At 47.4% G+C, this 26,211-nt stretch overlaps 3 protein-coding genes across 3 annotated transcripts in view; all 3 read right to left on the bottom strand.

Annotated features, from left to right (window-relative positions):
- The window catches only part of LOC131397267 (myeloid cell surface antigen CD33-like), a 295,514-nt gene that overhangs the window by 87,358 nt on the left and 181,945 nt on the right, over positions 1-26,211 (bottom strand). The gene's annotated exons all lie outside the window — the stretch shown is intronic.
- LOC131397259 (sialic acid-binding Ig-like lectin 5) lies at positions 7,074-13,911 on the bottom strand. The gene is given in 10 exon segments (XM_058530029.1): positions 7,074-7,418; positions 10,290-10,371; positions 10,718-10,741; positions 10,743-10,812; positions 11,578-11,859; positions 11,944-12,198; positions 12,695-12,742; positions 12,942-13,220; positions 13,389-13,760; positions 13,838-13,911. Coding segments are annotated over 10 exon segments (1,629 nt in total). The 5' UTR covers positions 13,881-13,911; the 3' UTR covers positions 7,074-7,244.
- Positions 18,949-26,211, bottom strand: part of LOC131397929 (sialic acid-binding Ig-like lectin 14) — a 44,641-nt gene continuing 37,378 nt past the window's right edge. The window contains exons 5-8 of the mRNA XM_058531035.1: positions 24,150-24,407; positions 23,909-24,044; positions 19,190-19,259; positions 18,949-19,020 (exon numbers count right to left, since the gene is read on the bottom strand). Coding sequence (XP_058387018.1) covers positions 18,949-19,020; positions 19,190-19,259; positions 23,909-24,044; positions 24,150-24,407 — 536 coding nt within the window. The remainder of the gene's footprint in view (positions 19,021-19,189; positions 19,260-23,908; positions 24,045-24,149; positions 24,408-26,211) is intronic.

The following is a 26,211-nucleotide window of genomic DNA, read 5'->3' on the forward strand; positions in this document are numbered from 1 at the left end:
CCATTTTAACTATTTTTAATTGTTCAGATCAGTGGCATTAAATAGGTTCACGTTGTTGTACAACCATCACTGCAATATATATCCAGATCTTTTTTCATCTTTCCAAACTGACACTTTGTGCCCATTAAATGAATAACACTCCACTTCCCCTCCCCAAGACCCAGCCACCACCATTCTATTTTCTGTGTCTATGAATTTACCCACTCCAGATACTTCATTGAAGAGGAATCTACAGTATTTGTCATTTCGTGACTGGCTTATTTAAGTTAGCCTAATGTCTTCAATCCACGTTATAGCATGTGTCAGAATTTCCTTCCTTTTTAAGACTGAATAGTATTCTACTGCATGTGTTTTTCACACTTAGTTAGTCCATTCCTCTATTGATGGACCCTTGGGTTGCTTCCACCTTTTCACTATTGTGAATAATGTTTCTATGAACATGGTGTACAGATATCTATTCAATTTCCTGCTTTCGATTCTTTCCTTACACACCCAAAAGTGAAATTACTGGATTATATGGTAATTCTGTTTTCAATCTTTTGAGGAACTGCCATACTGTTTTCTACAGAAAGGCACCATTTTACAATCTCAAGAGCAAAGCACAGGAGTCCCACTGTCTCTGCATTCTCGCCAACTCTTGTTACTTCGGTTTGTTTGTTTGTTTGTTTGTTTTTGTGAGGAAGATCAACCCTGAGCTAACATCCATGCCAATCCTCCTCTTTTTGCTGAGGAAGACTGGCCATGGGCTAACATCTGAGCCCATCTTCCTCCACTTTATATGGGACGACACCACAGCATCGCCTGACAAGCGGTGCATCAGTGCACTCCCAGAATCTGAACCCGGGCCGCCAGCAGCAGAGCGTGCGCATTTAACCTCTATGCCACGGAGCCGGGCCCTTGTTGTTTTTTTTAAATATCCGTCCTAATGCACGTGAAGGGTACCTTACTGTGTAGTTGTAATTTGCATTTCCCTAATTTTAGTAATGTTGACCATGTTTTCATGTGTTTACTGGGCATTTGTACATCTATGGAGAAATGTCGATTGAAATCCTTGGCCAATTTTTATATATGGGTGTTTGTTTTGTTGTTGTTGAGTAGCTGGGTTTTTTAATATATATAAAACTGGATTCTTTTGCTTGTTTACCTCCATTTTGTTTTGAGAGTCCTTGATATATTCTAGATACAAGTCATCCATCAGATATATATTTGCAGATATATTCTCCCAGTATGTAACTTTTAATCTCTTCATAGTGACTTTTATAGAACAGCAGGCCCCTACTCACCAAGACATGCATCACCCATGAGGTGACCCACTAATGTGTCAGGGTGTGGAACAGCAGAGCAAAGAAGATTAAAAGGTGGAAAGCCTGAAGTCCAGATGGGGGCATTCCAGGGTGCAAAAGGTCATGTGAGAAGTGCAACCACCCAAAGATACCCAGGTCTTAGTCCTTGGGCTCTGTAAATATTCCCTTATAAGGAAGAAGTGTCTTTGCAGATGTGATTAAGGTAAGGATCTTGACCTGAGGAGATGATCCTAGATTATCTGCGTTGGTCTCTCAATCTAGTCACAAGTGTCCTTCTGAGAGAGAAGCAGAGGATGATGTTCTACACACAGAGGAGGATGAGCAATGTGACCACAGAGTCAGAATGATGTGACCACAAGTCAAGGAATACCGGCAGCACAATCATCTGGGAGAATTAAGAGATGGATTCTCTCCTCAAGCCTCTGAGGAAGTGTGACCTACCAACGACTTGATTTCTGCCCAGATAAACAGATTGTGGATGCTGGAGTTCAGGTCACGTTACCCCAAAATGTGGCTACTTTGCATAGTGAATATTTCGAGCTGGAGAAATTGGAGAAACAACACATGTAGGAAGGACTTTCTGACCTTTCCTTGAAGCGAGTCATAAACCCTCAGTGAGAGGTGCCCTCCCTGTACCTGGAGGAAAGGAGAATGTTATCTCCTGAGATCAAGGGACACCGAGAGGAATCTGAAGGAACAGGCCTTGCTAAGTTTCTCCCAGCTTACTTCACTTAGCTCACACTCTTTGTCCTATCATATCTCTCCACAACTTTCCACTCTTCGTCAAATTTAGCCCGAAAATATTCAGATTTATCCACTAATTTGAGTCTTCATTTCTGTATGAAGGCTCCTCTGCTATGTGTTGTATGTCAATTATACTTCAATAAAAAAAAATAAGAAAGAAACATGACCCAGCTCTTTAACTTTTAGGATTCATTCCAAAGAAACAGACACACAGACACACACACACACACACACACACACACACACACACACACACACACGAGGAGGGAGACAGGAGATTCTCCATTGCAGTGTTTCTGTTAGTAGAATGAAGTGAATGCCATGATTTTCCACTAGGAGAAAATGTATACAGAACGAGAATCCATTCAGGCCATGGAATACTGCTCAGTCATAAAGAAGAATGAGGACAGTCTGTATGATTGGTATCAAATGACCCCTACGATCCCTTAGGTGAACAAACCAAGGCTCAGAGCAGCCTATGGACACTGGTGACTTCCTGGGAAGCGACTGGGCACACGAGGACAGAGTTTACTGTGAATTTTGAATTTTTGAGCATGTGAATATACTACCCGTACAAAAGTACTTAAATAAACAATTGCTAAGGAAAATAAAAAGACAAGACTGGAGGAGTCATCAGGAGACTGACAATAAGGGGCCTCAAGAGGTAGGCTCTGCCATGTGAATGTTGCCCTCTTGTCCTTGTGGAGCCGAGGAGCATGGAGTTGTCTGATGAGAGTAAGGGGTCAATGAAGACAGATGCTAATAGTGGCCATGGCAGCTCAGGATGGGAGGAACCACTGAGTTCACCCACAAGGGGATATCTGGTCACTGGGGTGAGTCCAGGATGAGGCAGGGACCCGGTCCTGCTCTGAGCAGAAGAGGCCTTGCTCCCCACAGCCCAAGAGGGAGCTCCTTCCTACCTGTGTTTTTTCCTCAGAAGACAGTTACAGTCAAGTTCTGTGGAGAGTCTGGGACAGAAAGACATGGTAGACCCACATCAGTGGTGATGGCTGAGTGGACATTGGCCCTTGTCCCCAGAACTGCATAAATGGGGGAAGGGTGTAGGTGAGTGTCCTCCGGACCCCTGCTCAGCCTGGTCTCTGGGACCCCACACCAGTGTCCAAGGCCCTGACTCCCACCTCTAATGCCCTCGGGACCCCATCAGGGACCCGGGTATCCTGGCCCAGCACTCACAGGACACGTTGAAGAGGATGGTCTTCGAGGTGGTCACTCCAACCCCATGCAATGTCACGTGACAAGTGAGGCCGGTGTCGAGGTCCTGGGGCTGTGAGGTGAGGGCGAGCACTGAAGAGTGGGCTATCATGTGGATCTGGGGGGATATGGATACCCATATCCAGAAGAAGATGGAAGGAGTGTCCCACTCACAGGCCCAGGGCACAGAGCAGGTGAGGTTACTGGGACGGCTGGACTCCAGGGTCCCCGGTATGAGAATGTCTGGCATGTGGGTCAAAACTTGTGAGGAGATGGGGAGACATGGGGATCAGGAGGGAGAGCTCAAGATGTGGCCCTGAGAAAAGCCTCAGACTTTGGTCCAGCTTCTCTTTCTGAGTCTTGACACACTGTACCCCCAACCACCTCTCAGGGTGGAGAGTCCCATCACAGCCCTGTGCTGTGACCCCCATGTCCTTCCCCTGTTCCTTCTCCTAGAGCCCATTCCTTGTCCATCACACGCATGGAGATCTGGTTAGATGTGTAACTCCATTTTATACTTCCTCTCTGCACCCGAAGAAAGTATGAACTGTCGTCCCTCCTCATGGTATCTCTGATGTCCAGAAGGCAATTGTAGGTCCAGGGCTCCCCGAGGAGGTGGACTAGACCAGGGTCTCATTCTGCGGTTCACTATCTAGGTAGTTTGTGGCCACTGGAGCATCCTGGTGTGCAGTGGATCCATCCCAAAACCAGTAGCCGTGAGGCCGGGTAGGAGAAGGGGTAGGAGAAGGAGCAGGGCATGAACATGCACAGCCCTTCTTGCACCATCACCAACCCCTGCACTTGCAGCTGACAATCCTCCCTGGGCTTCCTCTAGCTCTTGGCCCCCTTCCCTCCACCAGAGCAGGGCCAGCAGCAGCAGCATGTTTGGGGTTGGCAGTGCCATGTTCCCTTAGAAAGTGTGTTTCTCAAGGTTCTCTCTCAGGAACTAAAAGTTGCAAGATTTAGAGGAGGCTCTAACAGGAAGCTGAGAGTGAGGGCAGAACACTGACCCTCCACAGAGGAACTTCACACCCAGACAGTGTCAGGGGCAGGACAGCCCTTGGAGTCAACCATCCACCAGAACATCTGCTCATGGGGACCCTGGGCCAGAGACGATTTGAGCCTCACCCAAATTCACACCCCACACAGGGATCCAGCCCATCTCCCGTCTCTCTGTTGATGCCCTTCTGCTCAGGGGTCATTTTTTGGAAAGTGAAAACAGGTATTTTGTGGCCAGACCACCAGAGTCACAGGCTGTAGATATCTGTGGAGGTCAGTCCAGGGCTGGGATGTAGGGACATGGGAGATGGGTGAGGGCTTGGGGTGTGGAGTGAGGTCAACTGTCCTCCCTCCTTCAGTGTCCACAGGGTAGACAACCCCTCTCTGCTCACTAGCTCACACACCAGCCCTGGATGCTGCCCCAAAAGTCACTGTCTGGTGGGAAGACGGTAAGTGTCTCAGCACCTGGAGGTTCCTGTGACAGGAACCTTAATTCTGTGAATATGTGTGTTTTGTGTATTTTGAGACTCAATTTTCAGAGGTATACATGTTTAGAATTCTATATTTTATGGAGGGTGAACTAAACCTTTGATTTTATGAAGTGCCCACACCTAATGTTCTTTGCCTCAAGGACTCTCTCATCTGATGTTAAGACAGTGACACCAACTCTCCTTCGTTTAGTGCTTCCATGATATATCTAATGACATCTTGTCATTTCATCCTTTCTCAATCATTAAGTTTCAGTTATGTTTCTTGTCAATACGGAGAGGCCGTCTTTCATTCATTTATCCTTTCTTTCATTTCTCCAAACACACAGGGATAAGTCCTACTCTCCTCGGAGAAGAGAAAGGGAGATAAGTTAGATAGATTAGGACACTCTCCTTACTGTCCAGTGGGGAGCTGGATGAGGCACCAGGAACTAGAATCTAGATGGAATTTGCAGAAGGACTCTCAAGGTGGGAGGTCATGAGGAGTAAGTGGGACAACACACTTAATTCATCAGAGGTCCTGGAACACTGAGAGCTCCCCAGAGGACAACTGGGATTCTCTGTGGGATGCGGTTGTAGCGCAAATGAAAGCAGAGAGAATAAGTGCCCATTTTGACACAGCTGCCCCACTGGCCTCCAGGACTGACTTGTGGACGGCTGTCCCCTTGCCCAGCCACACTGCCCCTCACTGTTCCTGAACATGACAAGCTCTGCCCTGCCTCTAGGACTTTGCCCATGCAGACCCCTTTACTGGGTATTTTGGTGCTCAGGACACAGGAATGAGGACCACCAGGCTGGGAGTCATCCTCCACTGGGAGCATCAGGATTTGTTGGGAGAAAAGACTTGCTCCTGGATGTGGAGGACATGTTTCTCCTGCATAGCTGGTGGCTGTGCAGGAGGTGGTGGGAATCCTGGGACAGAGGGACAGGAACTGGAGGGGTCTCCTTCAATGGACTTATTGTCAGTTATGAAATTTCTTAGGTCATTCTAGTTCTTTGTTTTTCTATGTATAGTTTAGAATCGGCTTGTCAATTTCTACAAAGCTCTCACTGAGACTTTCAGATTGCATTGAATTTACCCACCAATTAAGGAAAACTGGCAACCTAACAATATTGAGTCTTCCAATCCATGAACATGGTATATATCTCCATGTATTTCGTTCTTCTTCCGATTCTTTAAGCAATACTTTGCATTCTTTCAATGTTCAGGATTTGCACCTATTTCATTCAATTTATTTCACAGTTTCAAGTTACTGTAAATTATATCTTTAAAAAAATATTTGATTTCTAATTTTCCTTGGCCAACACAGAGCGTTGAAAAGGAATCTTTTCATTTGAACTAACATCTTAACAACTTGCTAAACTCTTTTATTGGTTTTACCAGCTTCTTTGTGGATAACTTTACATTTTTAATGCCCACTAACATGTTGTCTGTGAATAAAGACTCTTTTAGTTCTCATTTTATGATCTGGAGAGCTATTATTTCTTTCTTGCATTCATTGCACTGGGAATGATCTACTATATATTGTTTGATGGAAGTGGTAAGAACAGCCATTGTTGCCTCATTTCCAATCCTAGGGGAAAAGGTTCTGCGACCACTGGGACAGTCCCCTCCAAGCCTTAGGAGAAATTATTAGCAGAAACTTTCTGTTAAAACAGCCAACAAAAGTCCTGACACAACCTGGGTTCAGAGTTCACAAAAACCTTCATATCAGGACGTTTGTTAGCTGCTTTTTTATGTGCATTTTTATGGATATTTCACAATAAACTGATTAGATGGATGATTCCCCTGCTTTGCAGAACAGGAAAGCGAGGCACAGAGAGATAAAGGGACTCACTCACTAACTGGTATAGATGGATTTGAACTCAGTTCTTTTGGACACAGTCCTACAGTCTTCCACATACACTAGTGGATTCATTCCATTGCCAGGAAGGCTACCAATTTTAAAATAATCAGAGGCTGAGTGTTACGTGCTGAAAAATCATAAAATGAATAAGTTGAAGTCCTCACCCCCAGGACGTCAGGATGTAACTATATTAGGAGACAGGGTCTTTAAAGAAGTAATTCAGGGCCGGCCTCGTGGCTTAGCGGTTAAGTGCAAGCACTCCGCTGCTGGCAGCCCGGGTTCGGATCCCGGGTGCTCACCGACGCACCACTTCTCTGGCCATGCTGAGGCCGTGTCCCACGTACAGCAACTAGAAGGATGTGCATCTATGACATACAACTATCTACTGGGGCTTTGGGGGAAAAAATAAAAAAATTAAAAAAAAAAAAAGAAGTAATTCAGTTGAAATGAAGTCGTTAGTATGGACCCTAACCCCATACACTTGGTATCGTTTTAAGAAGAAGAAACATTTATAAGAAGAGGGAAGACCAAGTGAGGATACAGGGAGGAGACAGCTGTCTGAAAGCCCAGGAGAGAGGTCTCTGAAGGAAACAACCCTGCTGATGTTGATCTCAGACTTCCAGCCTCCAGAACTGTGAGATAAAAATCCCTCATTTGTGTGTCTTGATCTCTGCATATTCGATGTTGATGTCTTTTTTTTTGGGAGGCTTGTGAAATCTGAGGAAAGCATAGTGGAGCTCTGGTTCCTTTCTCGAGATGGGGCTCACCCCAGCAGGGGCTGGGTGGTCTGAAGGGGAGTCTGTCCAGAACTGGTGGCGATGAGCCTGAGTGGAAGGAAGAGAAGGATTCAGAGCTGGGTAATAGGGTCAGGGAGCAAGCAACCAGGACCAGAATGGGATTGGGACCGATGGAACTTTGATCATCTTCCCCTTCATTTGTTCAAAAATAGTTAATATTTAAGATTGTCCAACCGTTAGTATTTATATTAATCATGTTATATTCTAAAAACATATGCTTGGAAAGGATGCTATTATCACTTTCATCTTACAAACAGTAAAATTAAGGCTAAGAGGGATTACATGCATTGCCCTGAAAACACACGTCTCTATACATGCACCACTGAGCCAGGACTCAAATCCAGTTCTTTCTCACTATGGCACCATCCTCTGTTGGGGCCGTGTGCCAGGTGCTGTGTGTGGAGTGATGAAGAAAGCAGACCCAGCCCCTGACACCATGCAGCTGATGGTTTTCTAGGAGAGACAGTTGCTAAACAAATAGAAAGCAAATACATTTCAAGTTCTCGATTTGGGATAGGAGATATCTTGAAATATAAAGTGGGGGCATGGGGGGCATATCCAGTTTCTGGATAGGTCCTAGATGACAGAGAAGAGAGCAGATTCTGCAGGAAAGATGGCACCAGACACCTCTCCCATATCTGCTTCCTGCCCACAGCACCCTCAGGCTACAGACACATGAAATAGAAACCCTCAAACAGCAGCTCAGAGAGGCAAAGACAAACATTTCTCAGATCAGGAGGAAAGGGATTCCCTACTGCAGAGGGAATAGAAGAGAGAGAGAGATGGCTGCCCAGACTGCGCAAAAGAAAGATGAAAATTAATGACGGATCAACTGTGCTAATCTACTGCAGCCAAAATGTGGGAAAGAAAGAAACATGTCTGTGAATAATCATAGCTACAGTATTTGCATCTAAAGAAACCTCACCCATCAAAAGACACAGGTTTTAATAGAAAATGTTTTCCAGCACTATGATTATTCAACGATTTATTCCAGAAATATTTATTGAGTACCTGCTGTGGATTATGAGCCAGGCATTCGTCTAGGCCCTGAGAATGCAACAGGGAATAAAACAACAACAACAACAACAATAAACCACCCTTGGGACTCACTCGCTGGAGGAGGCAAGGATTCTGATGGGTAGTAATGGGTCCTGTGCTCAATATATGCCAGGCGCTGTTTCAAGTACTCCTCACAACTACTCTGTGACACAGAGTCTCCTCATATTCCCACATCACAGGACATAAATAGAGGTCAGAGAGGGAACATAGTTTGTCCTGGGTCACACAGATCATCAGTAGGGAAAGGAGATTTGAATTTATGCCATCTGGCTCCAGAGCACCTGTTTTTTTTTTTTCCTCATGAAGATTAGCCCTGAGATAGCATCTGTGCCCTTCTTCCTCTATTTTGTATATGGGATGCCGCCACAGCATGGTTTGATGAGTGGTGCATATGTCCATGCCTGGGATCCGAACCTGTGAACCCTGGGCTGCCGAAGAGGAGCCTAAGAACTTAACCACTACACCACTGGGCCAGCCTGGAGGACATGCTTTGAACAACTATGCTCTACAGATTATAGGTGGCATTCACTACAAAAAAAAGTTTACTGAAAAATTGATAGTAAAGCAATGGAAAAGATATTACCTGATTCCTGACATCCATGATCCCTGTGGCCACGATTCCTGAGGGGGACTTAGCATACACTGAGGATTCCATTCCCCAAGATCGACCAGGAGAAACAATGTAGGGAATTAAGTAAATTGCATTAAACAATGATTTTCGGGGGCCAGCCCAGTGGCGCAAGTGGTTAAGTGTGATGCTCAGCTGCGGTGGCCCAGGATTCGCCGGTTTGGATCCTGGGCGTGCACCGACGCACTGCTTGCTGGGCCATGTTGTGGCGGCGTCCCATACAAAGTGGAGGAAGATGGGCACGGATGTTAGCCCAGGGCCAGTTTTCTTCAGCAAAAAGAGGAGGATTGGCAGATGTTAGCACAGGGCTGATTTTCCTCACAAAATAAAAAATGATTTTCTGGCTCTTTGCTCTGAGAAAGGAGTTTTGAAATAATCAGCTGTGACTGTGGGTGTTTCTGCCTTTCCTTGCAGCTCTGTCAGTTTTTGTTCATCTGTTTTGATGAATCATGCTCTGTTATTGGGGGCATATGGGTTTAGGATTTCTGTATCTTTTAATGACATGATGGAAGCCAGACATATAGAGTAAATATTGCAGGTTCCATTTATAAGAAGTTCCAGAAGGGACAAAATTAATGTATCATGATAGAAATCAGTGATAACTGGAAACCAGGGGTTGACTGAGAATGGGAAGAAGGAAATTTTGGGGAGTGATGGAAACACTCCATGTCTAGACTAGGGACATGTTTACAGGGTGTATCCATTTGTCAAAATTCATTTAACCATATATTTAAAATGGGTGCATTTTGTTACTTGTAAAGTATACCTCACTAAGTCCAGAGTTGATTTTAAATAAACACGGTGATAGATTGGAAAATTGCAAAATGATGTGATGAATTGTGACTTTGGGGTGCCCGGGCTCTCTACCCTAGAGCCCGTGTTCACCACTCTCCTTGTGCAGAGAGCGTCTGACACAGACTAGGTTTGGGCCATTACCCTTCCCTGGTGATCAACACCAGAAGAAAAGGCTGATTTTCCAGGGGAATATGATCATCTGACAGATGAGGCATAAACACCCCCAACAAAAGACTGGACTACTTACTTACCCCACCAGAAGAAGACAGATCAGAGCAGTTGAGTCAATAGTTTAAAATGACCACATGTGGACCTCCGGGGAGTGTTGCACGTAAACAGGGAAGGTCCTACGGGCAGTTCCCAAGGAGGCATCCACCAGGGACAATGTTGAATGGGGCTCACGTCCCCTCGCTCACCCCGGAGCCTGAGCCCTTGACTGGGTTCACGTTGTCCGTGCTCTGCACTGGCTGGGCTGCCTTCTTCCTGCAGGTCTTCACTCTAAGGGAACAGCCCAGCGCATTTCAGCCTGGTTATTTGGGGTATGGAGTAGGCAGACCATCCCCTACTCCCTGTCAAGAGCATAGAAGTGCTGAATGATGTAGGAGAGGTGGGGCTTGTCTCCAGGTGCTACCCCCAAACCAAGAGCTGGATTGGAGGCTTGGAAGAGACCCAGTACTTGGATCTGTTGGTTATGGGCTAATCCATGCCACCACTCAGCCTCCCTCCCCTGGCTCCTGGCATTCCAACCAGTCCAGGTTCCTCCAGATCAGGATCTCTGAGATTCTGAGACTTTATGCCCTTCCCACCCCAGGCCTCTTCCTCTGTGCCTGGAGCCCACTCTCACCTGAAGATGAGACAGAGGCAGAGAAAGCAAGGCCGTGATGCCAGCTCCTGCAACTGCTGCCAGGACCCTGCCAGCCCTGGGTTCTGGTTTACCTGTAGATAATTTGACTTTAGGATAAACTCCAACCCAAATACATGGCATCCTCCCAACTGGCCACTTCTCTCCCTTTATTCCCTTAGTGGACCCACTCCCCAAACAGGACTCAGTTGCTCTGCATTCCATTGCCCTGTAGATCCTGGAGCAGCCCCTTCTCCTGGCCACAGGACTGAGGATCTTACACCCCCAGCCACCCTGGTCCAGACCTTGGGGTGCTTCTCCTCCAAGCTCCATCTTTCTGGGCCTGTTACGGGTAAAATTGTTCCCCTCCAAAAAATTCGTATGTTGAAATTCACGCCCCCTCACCCGTGGCATATTTCCTGCCCCGTACCTCAGAATGTGACCTTATTTGGAGACAGGGTCTTTACAATACTTATAGTTAAAATGAGGTCATTAGGTTGGGCCCTAATCCAATATAACTGATATCCTCATTAAAAAGAGGAAATTCGCACATGGACAAGGAAAACACCAAGTGAAGATGAAGGCAGAGATTGGGGAGATGCTTCTACAAGCCAAGGCACGACAAAGATTGCCAACAAATAACCAGAAGCTGGAGGAGAGGCCTGGAACCTATTCTCACAGCCTCAGAGGGAACACTGCTGACACTTTGACCTCAGGCTTCTGCCCTCCAGAACTGTGAGATGATAAATCTCTGTTGTTTAGCCCCACATTTCAGCTACTTTGTTATGGCAGCCCTAGGAAACTAAAACAAGGTCCAAGCTCCTCTTTCCCCAGGCGTCACCCCTCGGCTGACCCCGGATCTGGCAGCAGCAGGACAGTGGCAATCTGGGCTCCATGGACATTCGTGGCCTCACAGCTGAGTCTGAGGCAGGAGCTGAGCCCCCTGCTGAGGCTCAGGGAGCTGTTGGCCCAGGGACCCTCGGAGCTGGAGGTGACCGTGAAGGAGGCGTTGCTGCTGTTCCCCTCCAGCAGACCCTCCCCCAGCTGCCAGCGCAGGGAGGGGGCTGGCTGGGCTTGGGATGAACAGCCACAGTGCAGACCCTGGACCTCCCAGGAGCAGGAGAGTCCCAGCAGCTGTGGGGGGTCTGTGGGGGAGGGAAGAGAAGGTCAATGGTGCCTCTGCGCTCCATAGGACCCAGGTGTCCTGCCCCGGGGGTCCCCACACGCACAGACCACGGAGAGGCTCACAGAGACATTTTGGGAGCCCAGTGGGTGCCGAGCGAGGCAGGTGAAGTCTCCTCCTGTAGTCCCTATGGTAGGCAGTTCCGGGATGGCGGTGGTGGATATGGGGGTGGCGTTCAGGGCTGGGGACCCCTGGAACCAGCTCAGCTCTGCAGGGGGGTTGCTGTCAGCCACACAGAGCAGCCGCACAGTCTGGCCCTCCAGGACGGGAAGGGTCGAGGCGTCTTGCAGGATCTTGAGGTCTTTGGACAGAAAGATGCAGAGGAAGAGACAAAGACAGAGAGAGATCGGGTGGGCAAAGCCGTCATCTCTCTCCACATTAACTCTGAAGAGAGGACCAGGAGAGTCAGGCCTCAGGCCTTCATAAGAGGCCCAGACAATTTCCCTGAGCTGCTCAGAGTGTTGGGCAGATGGAGGGCAGAGGGCTCAGGACAGGGATGTAGTGAACAAATGCAGTTAATGGACCAACGAGGGGCTATGGAAGCAGGAGGGGCTAACACGTCAGAGAGAAGCTAAAACAAGAGGAATGTGATGGCTTCCTTTGGATTTGGCCAGAGAAAGCTGTGGGTGAGAAAAGATTAACTTCAGTGAGTTGGGATTTGTGGGGGCTTTCCCCTGTGCTCTCTCTGCATATGACCTCAGTAGCTGGCTTCTGACTTAGTCCCTGGACAATTGGAGCTCTAGATCCAGCTAGACCTGCATCCAGGCCAGCACTGGAGAGAAGAGGTTCTTTCCTACCTGTGCTGTTTCCTTGGAAGATGCTGATGACCATGTTCTGTGGAGCATCTGGGACAGAAGGGTGTAGAAACCTCAGCATCCATTGTGACAGATGGGTGGGCACTGGGCCTTTCCCCCCAGGAGCCATGGAAACAGGTAATGGGGAACCCCTTCTTGTGGGACTAATAGGACCCCTACATCAAACCTTGTCTAGCTTTGCCCTCCCCCCACCCCCTCAGGGACTCAAGTGTCCTGGCCCAACACTCACAGGTGACATTGAGCTGGATGGTCCTTTCCATGGTCATGCCAACTGCAGGGAACTTCCCCTGACAGGTGAGGCTGGTACCGTGGTCCTGAGGCCGTGGGGTGAGGGTGAGCACATAGGAGAGGTGGGTCCTGGGGCCAAGGGAGGTGAGGGAAGCAGATGTCCAGGAGAATATGGGGGCCATGCCCTACTCACAGGCCCAGGACACAGAGCAGGTAATGTTCCCAGGGCGGCCAGACTCCAGGGGCTCTGAAGTAAGGATGTCGGGCCTGTGGGTCAGGGCTGGTGAAGAGAGAGAGGAGGTTGGGGCCCCTTGGCGTATCTTCAGCCTGCCCTAGTTTCTTTCCACCACCGTCCCCATCACACCCCACACCTAGGAAGAACAGAACGTTCATTTTTCTATTTCCAGTGCCTCACACTCTGGGAACTTTACCTGGGCCCCTACCATACCTGTCACATGCAGAGAGAGCATCTTATCTAGATATGAGTGTTTCCTCAAGGCATCCTCCATGTGAAAGTAGTAAGTTCCATTGTCCCCCATGTTGACATCTCTGATGCTCAGGGAGCAGTTGTGGGCCTGGGGTTCTCCAAGGAGGAAGAACCGGCCCTGAGTGCTCTCCTGCAGCTGCTGTTCTTGTTTGTTTGTAGCCACTGGAAGATCTTGGTTTCTATCCGCCCCTTTCCGGAACCAAAACACGTGGAGGGTTCCAAATGAAATCCAAGGATAGGAAAATTTGCAGGGCACGAAGACACACAGGCCCTCCTGCACTGTCACGGATGCCAGTAGTTCCAGCTGATAGATCTGATCCTGAGCCATGGGCACTGGAGAGAAGGACAAACTCAGCCTGCAGCTCTGGTGCCTCCGCAGAGTGGGGTCCCCTCTCCCCTTGACCACTCACCTCCCCACAGCACAGGCAGCAGTAGCAGCAGATGCAACAACATTCTGTCCTCCTGCCTTTGGATGGTCCACCCTCCGGAGTCCCTCTGAGAGAGAAGAGAAAGTCACAGCTGTGGGAGGGCAGAGGAAGCTGAGACAGGAAGTCTGTGGCAAGAAGAAAGGGCCATATGCCCAGAAGAGGAAACTTCAGACCACAGAGTAAGCTGAGACTTCCCATTTGAGATCATCCAGGCCCATTTCTGCATGTGGCAAATGAACCCTGAAGCTCAGACAGGCAAGGGGCTTGCCCAAGTAAGGCAGCAAGGAAGGACGAGAGCCCCCAAGTCCTGCCTTCTGGGGTCATGCATGATTGTCTCTACTGGAGAAGCAGGTCCCACCTGGCCAGCACCCAGAGAGTCAAGAGTGCATGGAGGGCGGCTTCTCATGAGGACAACCAGGGCAAGTCTATCTATTTGCCTGTGAATGGGCTTGAAAAATCACATATATTTTTAGCTATGGGCTGAACTCCTCTGATGGTTCTAATCACAGACCTACCACCTCCTAGGAAGGTCACCTGGCATGTAGGGCTGGGGTCATGATCTTGACCCTAATGTATGGATGAGGATTTAGAAATGGGAGGAGGGCTTGGGGTCCAGGGGGAGAGAAGCATCCTCTTACACAAGCTGCTGACATAATGCTGTTTAGATTCCAAGATGGTTGAACTTCAGGGGAAAGGGGTGTAGATTTGCGGTATGTGGTACAAGCTGGAGAGAAGAAAAAGACTCAGACCCCAGAGTGTGATCTGGGTGCAGCCTCCAAATCAGCCTCCCACTCTCTCAGCCCCATGATCCTGATCAATCTCCCACCTCCAGATAAGGAGCAGGTGAGTTCCTGTCTCTGGGGTTCTCTCCTGGGGACCCTTGACTACTTGTCACTTCCAGAGGCAGTGTCATATATTGGGAGTCATATTTCACATATTTCTCTATCCTAAAGTCTTCCCACTTTCCCACATCTTGGAAAATCTGATGCTCAGAGGGCAACTGTGGGCCCCTGGGTCCCCAAGAAGATTGAGTCAGCCCCAGAATCTCTCTTCCAGGTTTGATAGGGTCTGTGGCCAGAGGGGGATTATGGTGTCTGTTGGCCACCTCCAGGACCTGAAGCTGGGTCTACAGGGCTAAAGTCGGTCCAGAAAATCCATGGGTTGAATTGGAGAATGGGACAAGATGCACAGGCAGGCCCTCCTTCATGGTCACAGACTGAAGGTTACAGACTGTATCTGCACCATCCCCCAGGGTCCACTGCAGGAAACAGAGTCTCTGACTGCAGCCCCGCCCAGAAATCCCTTCCTTAGACCTGTTGCCCTCACATTGTATCTGCAGCAGCAGCAGCATCTCTGGGCTGCAGACGATCATCTAGATTCCCTTGATACCATCTGATCAATCTCTCCCGGCTGGGAGGTGGGGGAGACTGTGTGGTGGTCAGTGCCCTGGGGGCTTTTTCTGATTGAAATGTGTAGTTTCTGCCAACAAAGTTCTCCCTCCAACAAGAATACTCTCACTCTAGCCACTGCAGGGGAAGTGAAAGCTGAGATCTTCTCTCCTGAGACCACAGCAGGGTGGACCCCACCTTCTTCCTGTACCCTGAAATGTCACCTCTCACTTCCTGAGGAGCAACCCCCACTTCCGTCAAGAGAGATGTGGAGTTTGTGGTCTATTTTCCCCAGATAGGTTTCTTAGTGCCTCCCTCATGGGGACAGAGGAGAGAGGGACCAAGACACTCTTGAGACTGAATCCTCTCTGTGTGACACACTCCAGGGCTGGAGCTCCCTGGAGGCCTCAGGAAGCATTGAGTGAACTCTTGAATTCATCTGCATGGAGAGACCATATGGAAAGAGGCTGGGACTGAGGCTGGAGCCCTGAATCCAGTGCCAGACTTGGGTGAGTTGTTTGAGTTCAGTGTGAGACAGAAATTATGACTGGATCTTTGTTTCTCCTCACATTTCCTGTGAGCCCTGCACATACATGTACAGAATATCTCTGCCCATCTTCTCCACAGCTCCTCCAGCCTCCACACTTCCCCTCCATGGGGTGACCACCTAATTCCCCTCTCCTTATGTTTCTCCCTCTTGTAGCCTCTAGGTCTCCCACTGACATGGATCCATCTCTGATGTCGCAGAACTCTTTTCCCAATCTCAGCAAGCTCCTTTGTGTGCCTAAACACTTTGAATGTCTTCCATCACTTCCAAAGACAATGCTTCAGTCAGCCTCCTGATGTTTCATTCCTTCATTTATCAGACAGACATGGAGGCATATTTTTAAAAAGTTTTCAGTATTTCGCACAGAGCTAGAGACAGTAAAGGACCATGAGTCTTGTTCCCTGTCCTCCAGAACTCTATTTTGGTACCAGCCAGAGACTGAGAAGAGAAAGAGAGGAAGAGAGCATGGGGTGGAGGAGAGAGAGGGAGAGGGAGACAGACAGAGAGACAGAGATATCAGCCTGTTGGGAAGAGAGGTCTTTCTTGTCTGTAAGAGGCAGAAGAGGGAGAAACGGGGGCTTTCCCCAGACAGGGAGGGATTTCTGAGAAGACTGGAGGTGAAGTTTCCCCTGAGAGGCAAGAAACCAAAGGGTGTGTGAGAAGTCCCTCTCTTATGGAATACAAAGTCCCATTCCATGGGGGTGTAAAGGAGCCTAAGAAGGGCCGACATAGATTGGAGGCCCTTATCTTGATCATATCCAGACCCAAGCCCCTCTCAGTTCCCCCATCAGGATCTGCCCACAGTGGGAGAGGCACTTGTTTCAGCGAAGACACAATGTGGTCCTTGGCGAGCCCCAGAAAGTAGGATGGCGCTGTCCTGGGTGCTGAAGCATAATTGGGTCTCAAGTCTAGGAATAACTGGGCTGTGAGGAGAGTTCTGATTAGACGGGAACAGGATCTGGGCCTCAGGTCAGGAAAGAAGGAGAGTCAGAGGAAATGGACCATCTACTAGGGAGAAAATCGGGAATAGGCCGATCTTCTGGTCTGGGGGCTGAGCTTCCCCTATGCCCCTTCTCCCTCCTTCTTTACTCTCCATAATGTCCCCTGGGCTTGGCCAGTTGCTGAATCAAAGCAAGCAGCAGCCCAATTCTAGACTTCTTATTATTCGAGAAAAATAAAGCCCTATTTGTTAAAATTCCTGAAAGTCAGCCTTTTGTAACTTAGAGCAAAACGCTTTTTTAACTGATGCAATAAGTGAGGAGTGGAGATGATTCCTCAAATTCCGTTTGAAGCCAACACGACATTTTCTAAAAGTGCTCCACTCATTTAAATCTCCCAATGGCACCTGAGAGTGCCTGGTGTGTCTGACTTTTTTCACTTTTGCTAATTCAAGATTAGAGAAATGGTATTATATCCTTTCTTTACTTTGAATCGATGCGATTATAAACAACCTGTCCCATCTATTTTTTTATTAAATACAATCCTTCTTTGTGAATTATCTATTCAAAGTGTTTACACACTGGGACCTTGGAGTTTTCCTTAATGACTTCTCTAAAGATTTTAATCTCATACCTATTATTTACCTTAGAGAATAATATATTTTGCCAACAAAATGTACATCCCTAAATTTCAAAGTTTGGGTTTTACTGTTTTTGACCTTTGTATAAATGGCAGGATACGGTATACATTTCTTTCTGACTACTTCCACTCAATTAAAAAAAATTATTGTAAAGTGTACAACGTACAGAAGAAGACACAAATGGCTAAGTGCAGCTCAGTGATTTATCACAAAGCAAATAGTCAGTTCACGAAATAGTTTTGCCAGCTCCCAAAATGCCTCAACAGTCTACACTCCCATGATCAGAGCAGGAGGTTCCTATTATTCACAGCTCTGCCACACGTGTTGTTATCTGCCTTCTTGATTTTCTGGTCTGATGAGTGTGGAGTAGTATCTCATTTCTGTTTGATTTTTTTCAAGTACCAGTGAGTCTGAGCATCTCAGTGTGGGCTTGTTTTCCATTCATGCTTCCACATTTGTGACATAAATATTCATCTCCTTTGCTTATTTTTATGTTGACTTGTTTTCCTTTGTCTTGTTGATTCATAGAAGATTTTGTATATTCTAGTTGAAAAACTCTTGTGCACTTAATACAGGAAATGAATTCTCCCATTCTGTCATTTCTTGATTAAATTTGTCTGGGTTGTCTTCTGTTTGACAGAAACCTTCATTTTGATACAATCAAATCTATCACACAAATTAGTCTTTTATTTCTCTGCAAGATAAAACTGAGTATTTCTTGACCTTTAAAAAATATTATTCTCTCATTTATGAATATTGAGCTCCAGGGGGAAGAAGCATTGTAAAGTGTCATCAAAACATGAGTTTCAGAGGGGCTGGCCCAGTGGTGCAGTGGTTAAGTTCATGTGCTCTGCTTCAGCGGCCCGGGGTGCACGGGTTTGGATCCAGGGTGTGGACCTATGCACCGTTTATCAAACCATGTTGTGGCAGGCATCCCACACTAAAGTAGAAGAAGATGGGCATGGATGTTAGCCCAGGGCCAATCTTCCTCAGCAAAAAGGGGAGGATTGGCAGAAGATGTTAGCTCAGGGCTAATTTTCCTCACAAAAAACAAACAAAAACCATGTGTGGAGCAGGCCAGGTGGTGTACCAGTTGAGTTCCCACATTCAGCTTCGATGACACCAGGTTCGCCAGTTTGGATCCTGGGAGCAGGCCTGTTCACCACTTGTTGAGCTGTGCTGAGGCTCCCATACAGAGGATACAAAACTCTACAACCATGCTATACAACTATGTACTGGCACTTTGGGGAGAAAAAAGAGGAAGATTGGCAACAGATGTTAGCACAGAGCCAATCTTCCTCAAAAAAAAAGAGTGAGTGTCAGTGCATCAAACTTCTCTTAGCTTGTCAAATTATCCTACAATCTTTCCTGTGATATATATATTTATATATGAGTTTGTGTGTAACCATATAGGTGACACTAGCCAAATGGTTAGAAAGCAAAAACTAGTGCAAACTCAACACTGATCAAATAATAAAACACTAAAACACTAATGACCACCCTCCAGATGTCCCCTAGTGGGTATCTCTGATAAGAATACTCTGTGTATCCCTCCTAAAAGTATCCATTCTCCTGGCTTTTACTTGAACCGTTTCCATGTTTTCTTCAGAAGCAGTAGCCGTGAGCTGGGGTAGAGGCAGTCCAGTAGTCCCTGGGATGGGAGAAGGTGCAGGGCATGGAGATGCACAGACCCTCCTGCATCATCACAGACGCCTGAACTTGCACCTAGAATCTCCCATCTTGAGCCTGGGACTCTGTGGGAAAGGAGTGTCAGCCACAGCCCCTGCTCCACAGGCCCCCTCTCCCCTCAGTCCACTCACTTGCTCACAGCAGGGGCAGCAACTGCGGCAGTATCTCTGAGATGGAGGGTTCTGGATGTCCATCCTGCGTCTGAAAAGAGAAGGGAAAGGGGAGGGGGAGGGGAGGCTGTGAGGAGACCCACTGGAAGCGGTGGAGGAGCCCATGACCTCGACCATTCACAGAAGAGGAACTGCAGGCAGGAGCTCGTCCCCCTCTGCACAGAGAGGGTGGACATTCTATGGCCCAGACACTTGAGATCCACCCAGAGAGGAGCAGACAAGGAGCAGATCCTGTGTCCTGCTCCCCATCTCAGGGCTTCCCTCCGGCACCAGAGCCTGGACCAGGACATCTGAGGACATCTGAGGTGAGGTACATGGTGAATCTCTAAGGGTCCCCATCTGAGAAGGATTTCTGAGCCCTGTTGTCTACATCAGGGAGCAAATCAGTTCCTGCTTGACCTCAGAGGGTCACAGCCCCATCTACACCTCATGTGGATGGTCCAGTCAGGTGTAGGATTCTTTAGGATCTGTGTGAGCATCTAGGGTAGAAGAAAAGAATGGGGTCCTAGGTGACAAGAAGGCAGCAGCCAATCATTCACGCACTCATTCATTCCTTCCTTCTCCAAACACTTAGTGAGCATGTGTGTGCTGGGGAGACTAGAGAAAGGAAGGGAGATGATTCACCTGGTCCATGCTCATGAGATGCTCCCCTCCCAGTGGAATCACTTCCTCCCCAAGCAGTCAGTACTCTCAGCCTTTAGAGACGCAGTCGCTGGTGAGATTTTGTGTCCTGGTAGCACGCTGAGTATTTTCTAGAATATGAGTATGGGATTTTTTTTGACATCTAGTCAAAACAACAACAATAATAACTGTTTTCAAGTTGCACAGCTTGAAATTCAACACCCATTAAACACAAATGTCCCATTTCCCTCCACCTCCCATCCCCTAGCAACCACCATCCCATATTCTGTCTCTAGGTATTTGACTGCTTTAGATACTTCATATTAGTGGAATCATATAGTATTTGCCTTTTTTGTGACTGGTTTAATTCATTTACCATAATGTCCTCAAGTTTATTCCATGTGGCAGCATGTGTCAGAATTTTTTCCTTTTTAAGACTGAATAACATTCCATGATAGGAATACACCATTCAGTCTTCTTTTTTGTAATTTTTGTGTGTGAGGAAGATCAGCCCTGAGCTAAAATCCATGCCAATTCTCCTCTTTTTGCTCAGTGAGACTGGCCCTGGGCTAACATCCGTGCCCACCTTCTTCCACTTTTTATATGGGACGCCGCCACAGCATGGCCTGACAAACGGTGCGTCGGTTCACACCCGGGATCCAAACCCTGGCCGCCAGCAGCGGAGTGCATGCACTTAACTGCTACATCACGGAGCTGGCCTCTACACCACTCGGTCTTTATCCATTCATCTGTTGAGGGACACTTAGGTTGCTTCCACCTTGTGGCTATAGTGAACAATGCTGCTGTGAGCATGGGTGTGCAAATATCTCTTTGAATCCTTCTCTGAATTCTTTTAGATAAAGCCCCAGAAGTGGAATTACTGGGTCTTATGGTAATTCTATTTTTAATTTTTTGCGGAATCCCCAATATCTTATCATCTCACCTTGTTTTTTGTCCCTCATCTGTTTTAGTCACTTTATACTGGCTCTACATATTAACATCTCCAGTCTGGACCCCTCTCCTGATCTCCCAACATTCTTTTTTTTTAAATAAGTTTATTTATTTATTTATTTCCCCAAAAGCCCCAGTAGATAGTAGTATGTCATAGTTGCACATCCTTCTAGTTGCTGTATGTGGGACGCGGCCTCAGCATGGCCAGACAAGTGGTGCGTCGGTGCGCGCCCGAGATCCGAACCCGGTCCGCCAGCAGCGGAGCACGCGCACTGAACTGCTAAGCCACAGGCCCCGCCCCTCTCCCGACATTCTTATCCAGCAGCAGAGTGGTTCCTGGACCCAATTCCCCTTGTGTGTGTGGAGGCTTCCTCACACCAACAAGCAGGTGTCAGATGCCAGCAGGGTGTCCGAGAGTTCAACTCAATTCTGACACTATCTACCCGGAGACTGAATCAGATTCCACAGATAAAGGGTTCAGTCCCACAAGACCACCCTCCACTTCAGATGCCAGCCATAAATCCAGGTTGTTACCTGTACTTCTGACCAAGTGGCTATAAATTAGGGGTTCCCACGATCCCCTCCTCGGGTTTGATTAATTTGCTAGAAAGGCTCACAGAACTCAGGGAAACACTTAATTCTACCAGTTTATTAAAGGATATGATCAAGGATACAGATGAACATCCAGAGGGAAGAGATGTGCAGGACAAGGTATGAGGGGAGGGGTGCAGAGCATCCACGCCCTCTCTGGGTGTGTGAGCCTCCCAGAACTTTCACGTGTTCACCAACCCGGAAGCTCTCTGAAAAAGACTGCCAAGCTGTCCTTTGGGTTTTTATTGACTAAGTCATTGGCCACGGGCAATTGATTCAACCTCAAGCACCGCTATGCTCTGTGGAAATCAGGAGGTGGGACTGAAAAGTGCCATCCTCTGATCAGGTGGCTGGTCCTCCTGGGAACCAGCCTTCTACCATTGGGTGGGGATCAAAAGTCATCTTTATTAACATCAAGTAGAAATTCCAAGGGATTAGGGAGCTGTGAGCTAAGAGCCGTGGACAAAGATCACATGTTCAAATGGAAAAATATGTATTTCTTATAAATTACGATATCGCAGGAGGCAAGGTGCTTGCCCATGTAAGGCAGCAAAGAAGGATGAGAGCCCCCAAGTCCTGCCTCCTGGGCCTGTGCACAATCATCTGTACAGGAGAAGCAGGTCTCACCTGGCCAGCTCCCAGAGAGTCAAGGCCTTGGGACCATCCTGGTGGTGGCCTGTGAGAGGTGGGTCTCAGCACAACATATATGGGCACCAGAGATAGAAAGAGCTCACATGAGGCAAGAGAAGTAACACACACACTCATTCACTTTGTTCATTCATTCGTTATATCATTGACAAACTAACGTGGAAAAAGACAGATTTAAAAGAGTCCTGACCCTCAACTAGCTCCATCAGTGGGGGAAGACAGACAAACTGGAGCTTCATCCAAGGGAAGCAGGGAGCCATGGAAGGTTTTGAGCAGGGAAGGGGCAGGGTCTTATAGATGTCAAATAGAGGTCAAACTGATCCCGTTGAGGCCAGTGGAGGAAAGAGCTGGAAGGGAGAGACTGGTGCCCAAGAGGCAAGAGAGGAAATTGTTTCGATATCTCAGGAGAGGAGACCCAACCTGCATGGAGACAGCAGCTTTGGTGATGGAGGAAAGAAGGGATTTCAGCCACTTTCAGGAAGTGAGATTTGAAGAGAGGTGTGGAGGGTGGGGAGGGAGGTGTCTGGAGTGACCCCCAGAGCCCTGACTCTAGCAAATAACAGGGGACGGAGGTGCCCTCGCCCAGAGCAGGACAAATGTGCAGGACTGGGTGTGAAGAAGGTGGGAGGGAAGACGGCAGAGTCGGCCCCAGGGTTGGACGCATCCACCAAGGGGGAACAGAGGGCCTGGGTGGAGCTGCAGGACCACACACACTCACACACACGCACCACATCAAGGCACATAGTAATCAAATCATTTAAATTAAGTCAGGGTAAAAGGGAAAATATTCAAACTAGCCAAGAAAAAGGCAAACTAGAAACAAAGATGAAAGTTACAGCAGAATTCTCCTAAGAAACTATGCAAGCCAAAGATGTGAAGAACTGAAAGAGAAAAAATGTCAACCTAGAATTCCTTACCCAATACACAGATATTGCAAAGCTCACGTAAATGAGCATTTTTCCAGACCAACAATAGCCGAGGAAATTCATCCCTTGTGTACCATTGCTACAAGAAACATATGAAAAGATCCTCAAGCAGGAGCGAAATGATACCACAGAGACACTGGAATGCGTACTAAGGAGTGAAGAGCTGTTGAAGTGGTTAAAATGTGGATCAGTATAAAAGAGTTTATTTTTCTAATTAAAAAAAATATCTCTTGAGCCAGCCCTGCTAGGCTAGTGGTTAAGATTTGGCACTCTAACCACCACAGCCTGGGTTCATTTCCTGTCAGTTGTCATACTTTGGTCGTGGCTCACATAGAGAACTAAAAACTAACAAGCAGAATACACAACCATGCACTGAAGCTTTAAAAACAAAAGTCTGTTTAAAAAGGACTGTTTTAAAAAAAGAATATGGAATATATAATGATATTTGATGGGATTGAGTTATGGGCTTCTCAAAACCATATTAAGGTAAGCACAGAGAAGCAACATACTACAATAAGCATAATTCTAATTAATAATAAAAAATATCTATCTCCTCACATGCCCTCCAACCATTCATGTAGAACCATCAGGAAGAGTCCTGGACACCAGAGGTGAAGGGTTGTTTCTGGAGAGGAGGCAGGGCCACCTCATGCAGCACCTCCTTGCTCCACAGAGCTGTGCTTGGGAGGGTCTCGGACACAGTGCTCTGATGGATCCTCATCCACCTGTCAGGGATCTGGAGCCCAGACCTCGGCACCGCCAGGAGGAGGGGACTCAGTCACACCTTGCAGCCCTCTCCCCTTGGGAACCTCTGAACCTGTGGGGGAAACAGTTCTGAAATGAGAGATGGGTTCTGTGGGGGGGTGTGCTCTGGAGAGAACAAGATGGGTGAAGCCACCCAAGGTGTCCCCAAATGTAGGACATCTTGAGAAGGGCTTCTCACCTGGTGTAGTAGATCCAGGTGAGGCCGTAGGTGAGAAGGAAGCCAGCCCCCATGAGGGCCCCCCTGAGCAGGGTGAGGACTAGAGGCCAGGAGCCCCGCTGCTCCCCAGAGATAGGGGGACAGGAGCAGGAGAAACCTGGGGGAGACAAGGGGGAGAAAGATGGAGAGGTGAGTTTCCTAAAGTCCACACCTGAGCCTGCTCATGGCTCCACCTAGAATGCAGACATCCTGCTGTACTCACCCTGCACAACTAGGTTCACAGAGACGTGGTAGGAGCCCCAAGGGTTCTGAGCTTGGCAAGTGAATTCTCCTCCGTCCCCTAAGACCACCCGGGGAAGCTCCAGGACCCCAGGGTTTGAGGGTGAGGGGAGTCTCAGGGTCACGCTCCCCTGGGTCCAGCTCATCCTGGCAGAAGGGTTGCTGTCAGTGTCACAGACAAGACGCAGGGACTGGCCCTGCTGGACTGGAAGAGATGAGCCATTGCCCAGAGCTTCAGGTCCTGGCAAGACGGAGAGAAAGCTGAGCCCAGGCCCTCATGAGGGACGCTCTCTCTCTCTCTTTCTCTCTCTCTCTCTTTCTCTTCCTTTCATCATGTAGATCTGATTCTTCTCTTCCCTTGCCTTATGAGCTCATATTGTCTGGGCTCAACTCCAAGTGGGCAGAGTTAGGAACATGCAATGCAGCCTTTCCAAGAGACCATTGTGCATTCTCCTGAACAGCATTTGTCCCCACACCTCCTGTCTTAGCCATCTGTGCAAACACAGATCCAAGATTTCCCTCCACAACCCTTGCCATTTGTTTTTCATTAATGGTTCATGAAGACCCATCTAATTGAGCTGTGTCTGAGAGCTCACAGTCTCGTGGGTGAGATACCCAAAAGCAGGTTTTCACAGAGCAACATGACATGTTTTATGATAGTGATAAATTGGGCTGAAAGAGTCCTGAGGACAGGAGTGCATTGAGACTTTCAGGACAGGGAGGGCTTCCTGGAGGAGGAGAGGCTTAACAGAGCCTCAGAATTGGTGGGATCTGGCTAGAGGATGGTGTTGATGGAAGGACCTTGTGGGAGGAAAGTACAAAAGGTGCAACTACATCTGAGGAGTGAAATAACCTGCATGCTCAGGGAAAAATAAATATTTCTGTGAGGTTTGAGTGAATGGGTGTGCTTGCGAGTGTTTACATATGAGGCTACTGGAAGAAAATATGGAAGATTTAAAAAACAATACTAGAGTGGGAAAGTCAGAGTCATGAAAGAAAACATTGATAAATGCAACCAGTGGTTTACTAGTAAATGTTTAACAACCAGCTCTCTCATGGTGGGGGGAGGGCAGAGTCCTGATTTATACAATTGGCCAATTTCCTTGGTGTAAATACTCGCATCTTGGTCAACATAAAGAACCAATTTGAACTCACTGAACCCAGTGTTGGGAGAAGGTAGACACAATTGACTGTTGTCACCTAGTCAGAGCCCACACCAGTACGCCACTCAGTGCGACTCAAAGGAAAGATGTATGGTGCCACCTTGAAAAATCACCATATGTTAAGTCAAAAGGCCATCAATATACTGGAAATCAATCCTTTCAACTAACACACAGCTGATGTCTTTAATATGAAAAGAGCTTCTTCAAACCGTTAAGAAAAAGTCCACAAAACATAGACACCATTCTTAAACATAATGAAATATCTCAACCTAGTCATAAAATGATACTGTGAGTAAAATGGCAGTGAAATCGCTTAGGATCAGCCAGGATGAACATGTTCAGCAGGGAACGATGCACGTTGAATGTGGGTGTATAAACAGAACAACCTCCATGCAATGAGATTTTGCAATATCTGTAGAAATTACACACATACTCTTTGATCCAGGACTTTCTTCTCTATGAAATTATCTGACAGACACACTCAATGACACACCCGAGGGGAATGCTTGTACAAGTTATTCAGGAAAGTATTATTTTTCTAGTCAGAAGACTGTAAACACCACAGTTTTCCACCAACGGGGGACAAATTAATTACTTCTAGTATAATATACTTCCAGTTGGAAAACCATGGAGTCAACAGTAAGAATGAAGAAGGTTTCCTATGTACTGATACAGAAGGATCTCCAAGACAGACTAAGTTTGGGAAAAACACAAGCTTAGTTCACAGAAATGTACCAATGTCACTTCCTTAGCTGCACAAATGTGCTAAGATGATATAAGATTTTATCGATGAGGGGATCTGGGTGAGGGATTATGGAAACTCTCTCTACCATGCAAATCTAAAATTATTCTCTATTCATTTATTACTTCTAAAAGTAGTGG

Source organism: Diceros bicornis, chromosome 34, assembly GCF_020826845.1.
Source record: "Diceros bicornis minor isolate mBicDic1 chromosome 34, mDicBic1.mat.cur, whole genome shotgun sequence".
NCBI classification, from domain to species: Eukaryota; Metazoa; Chordata; class Mammalia; order Perissodactyla; family Rhinocerotidae; genus Diceros; species Diceros bicornis.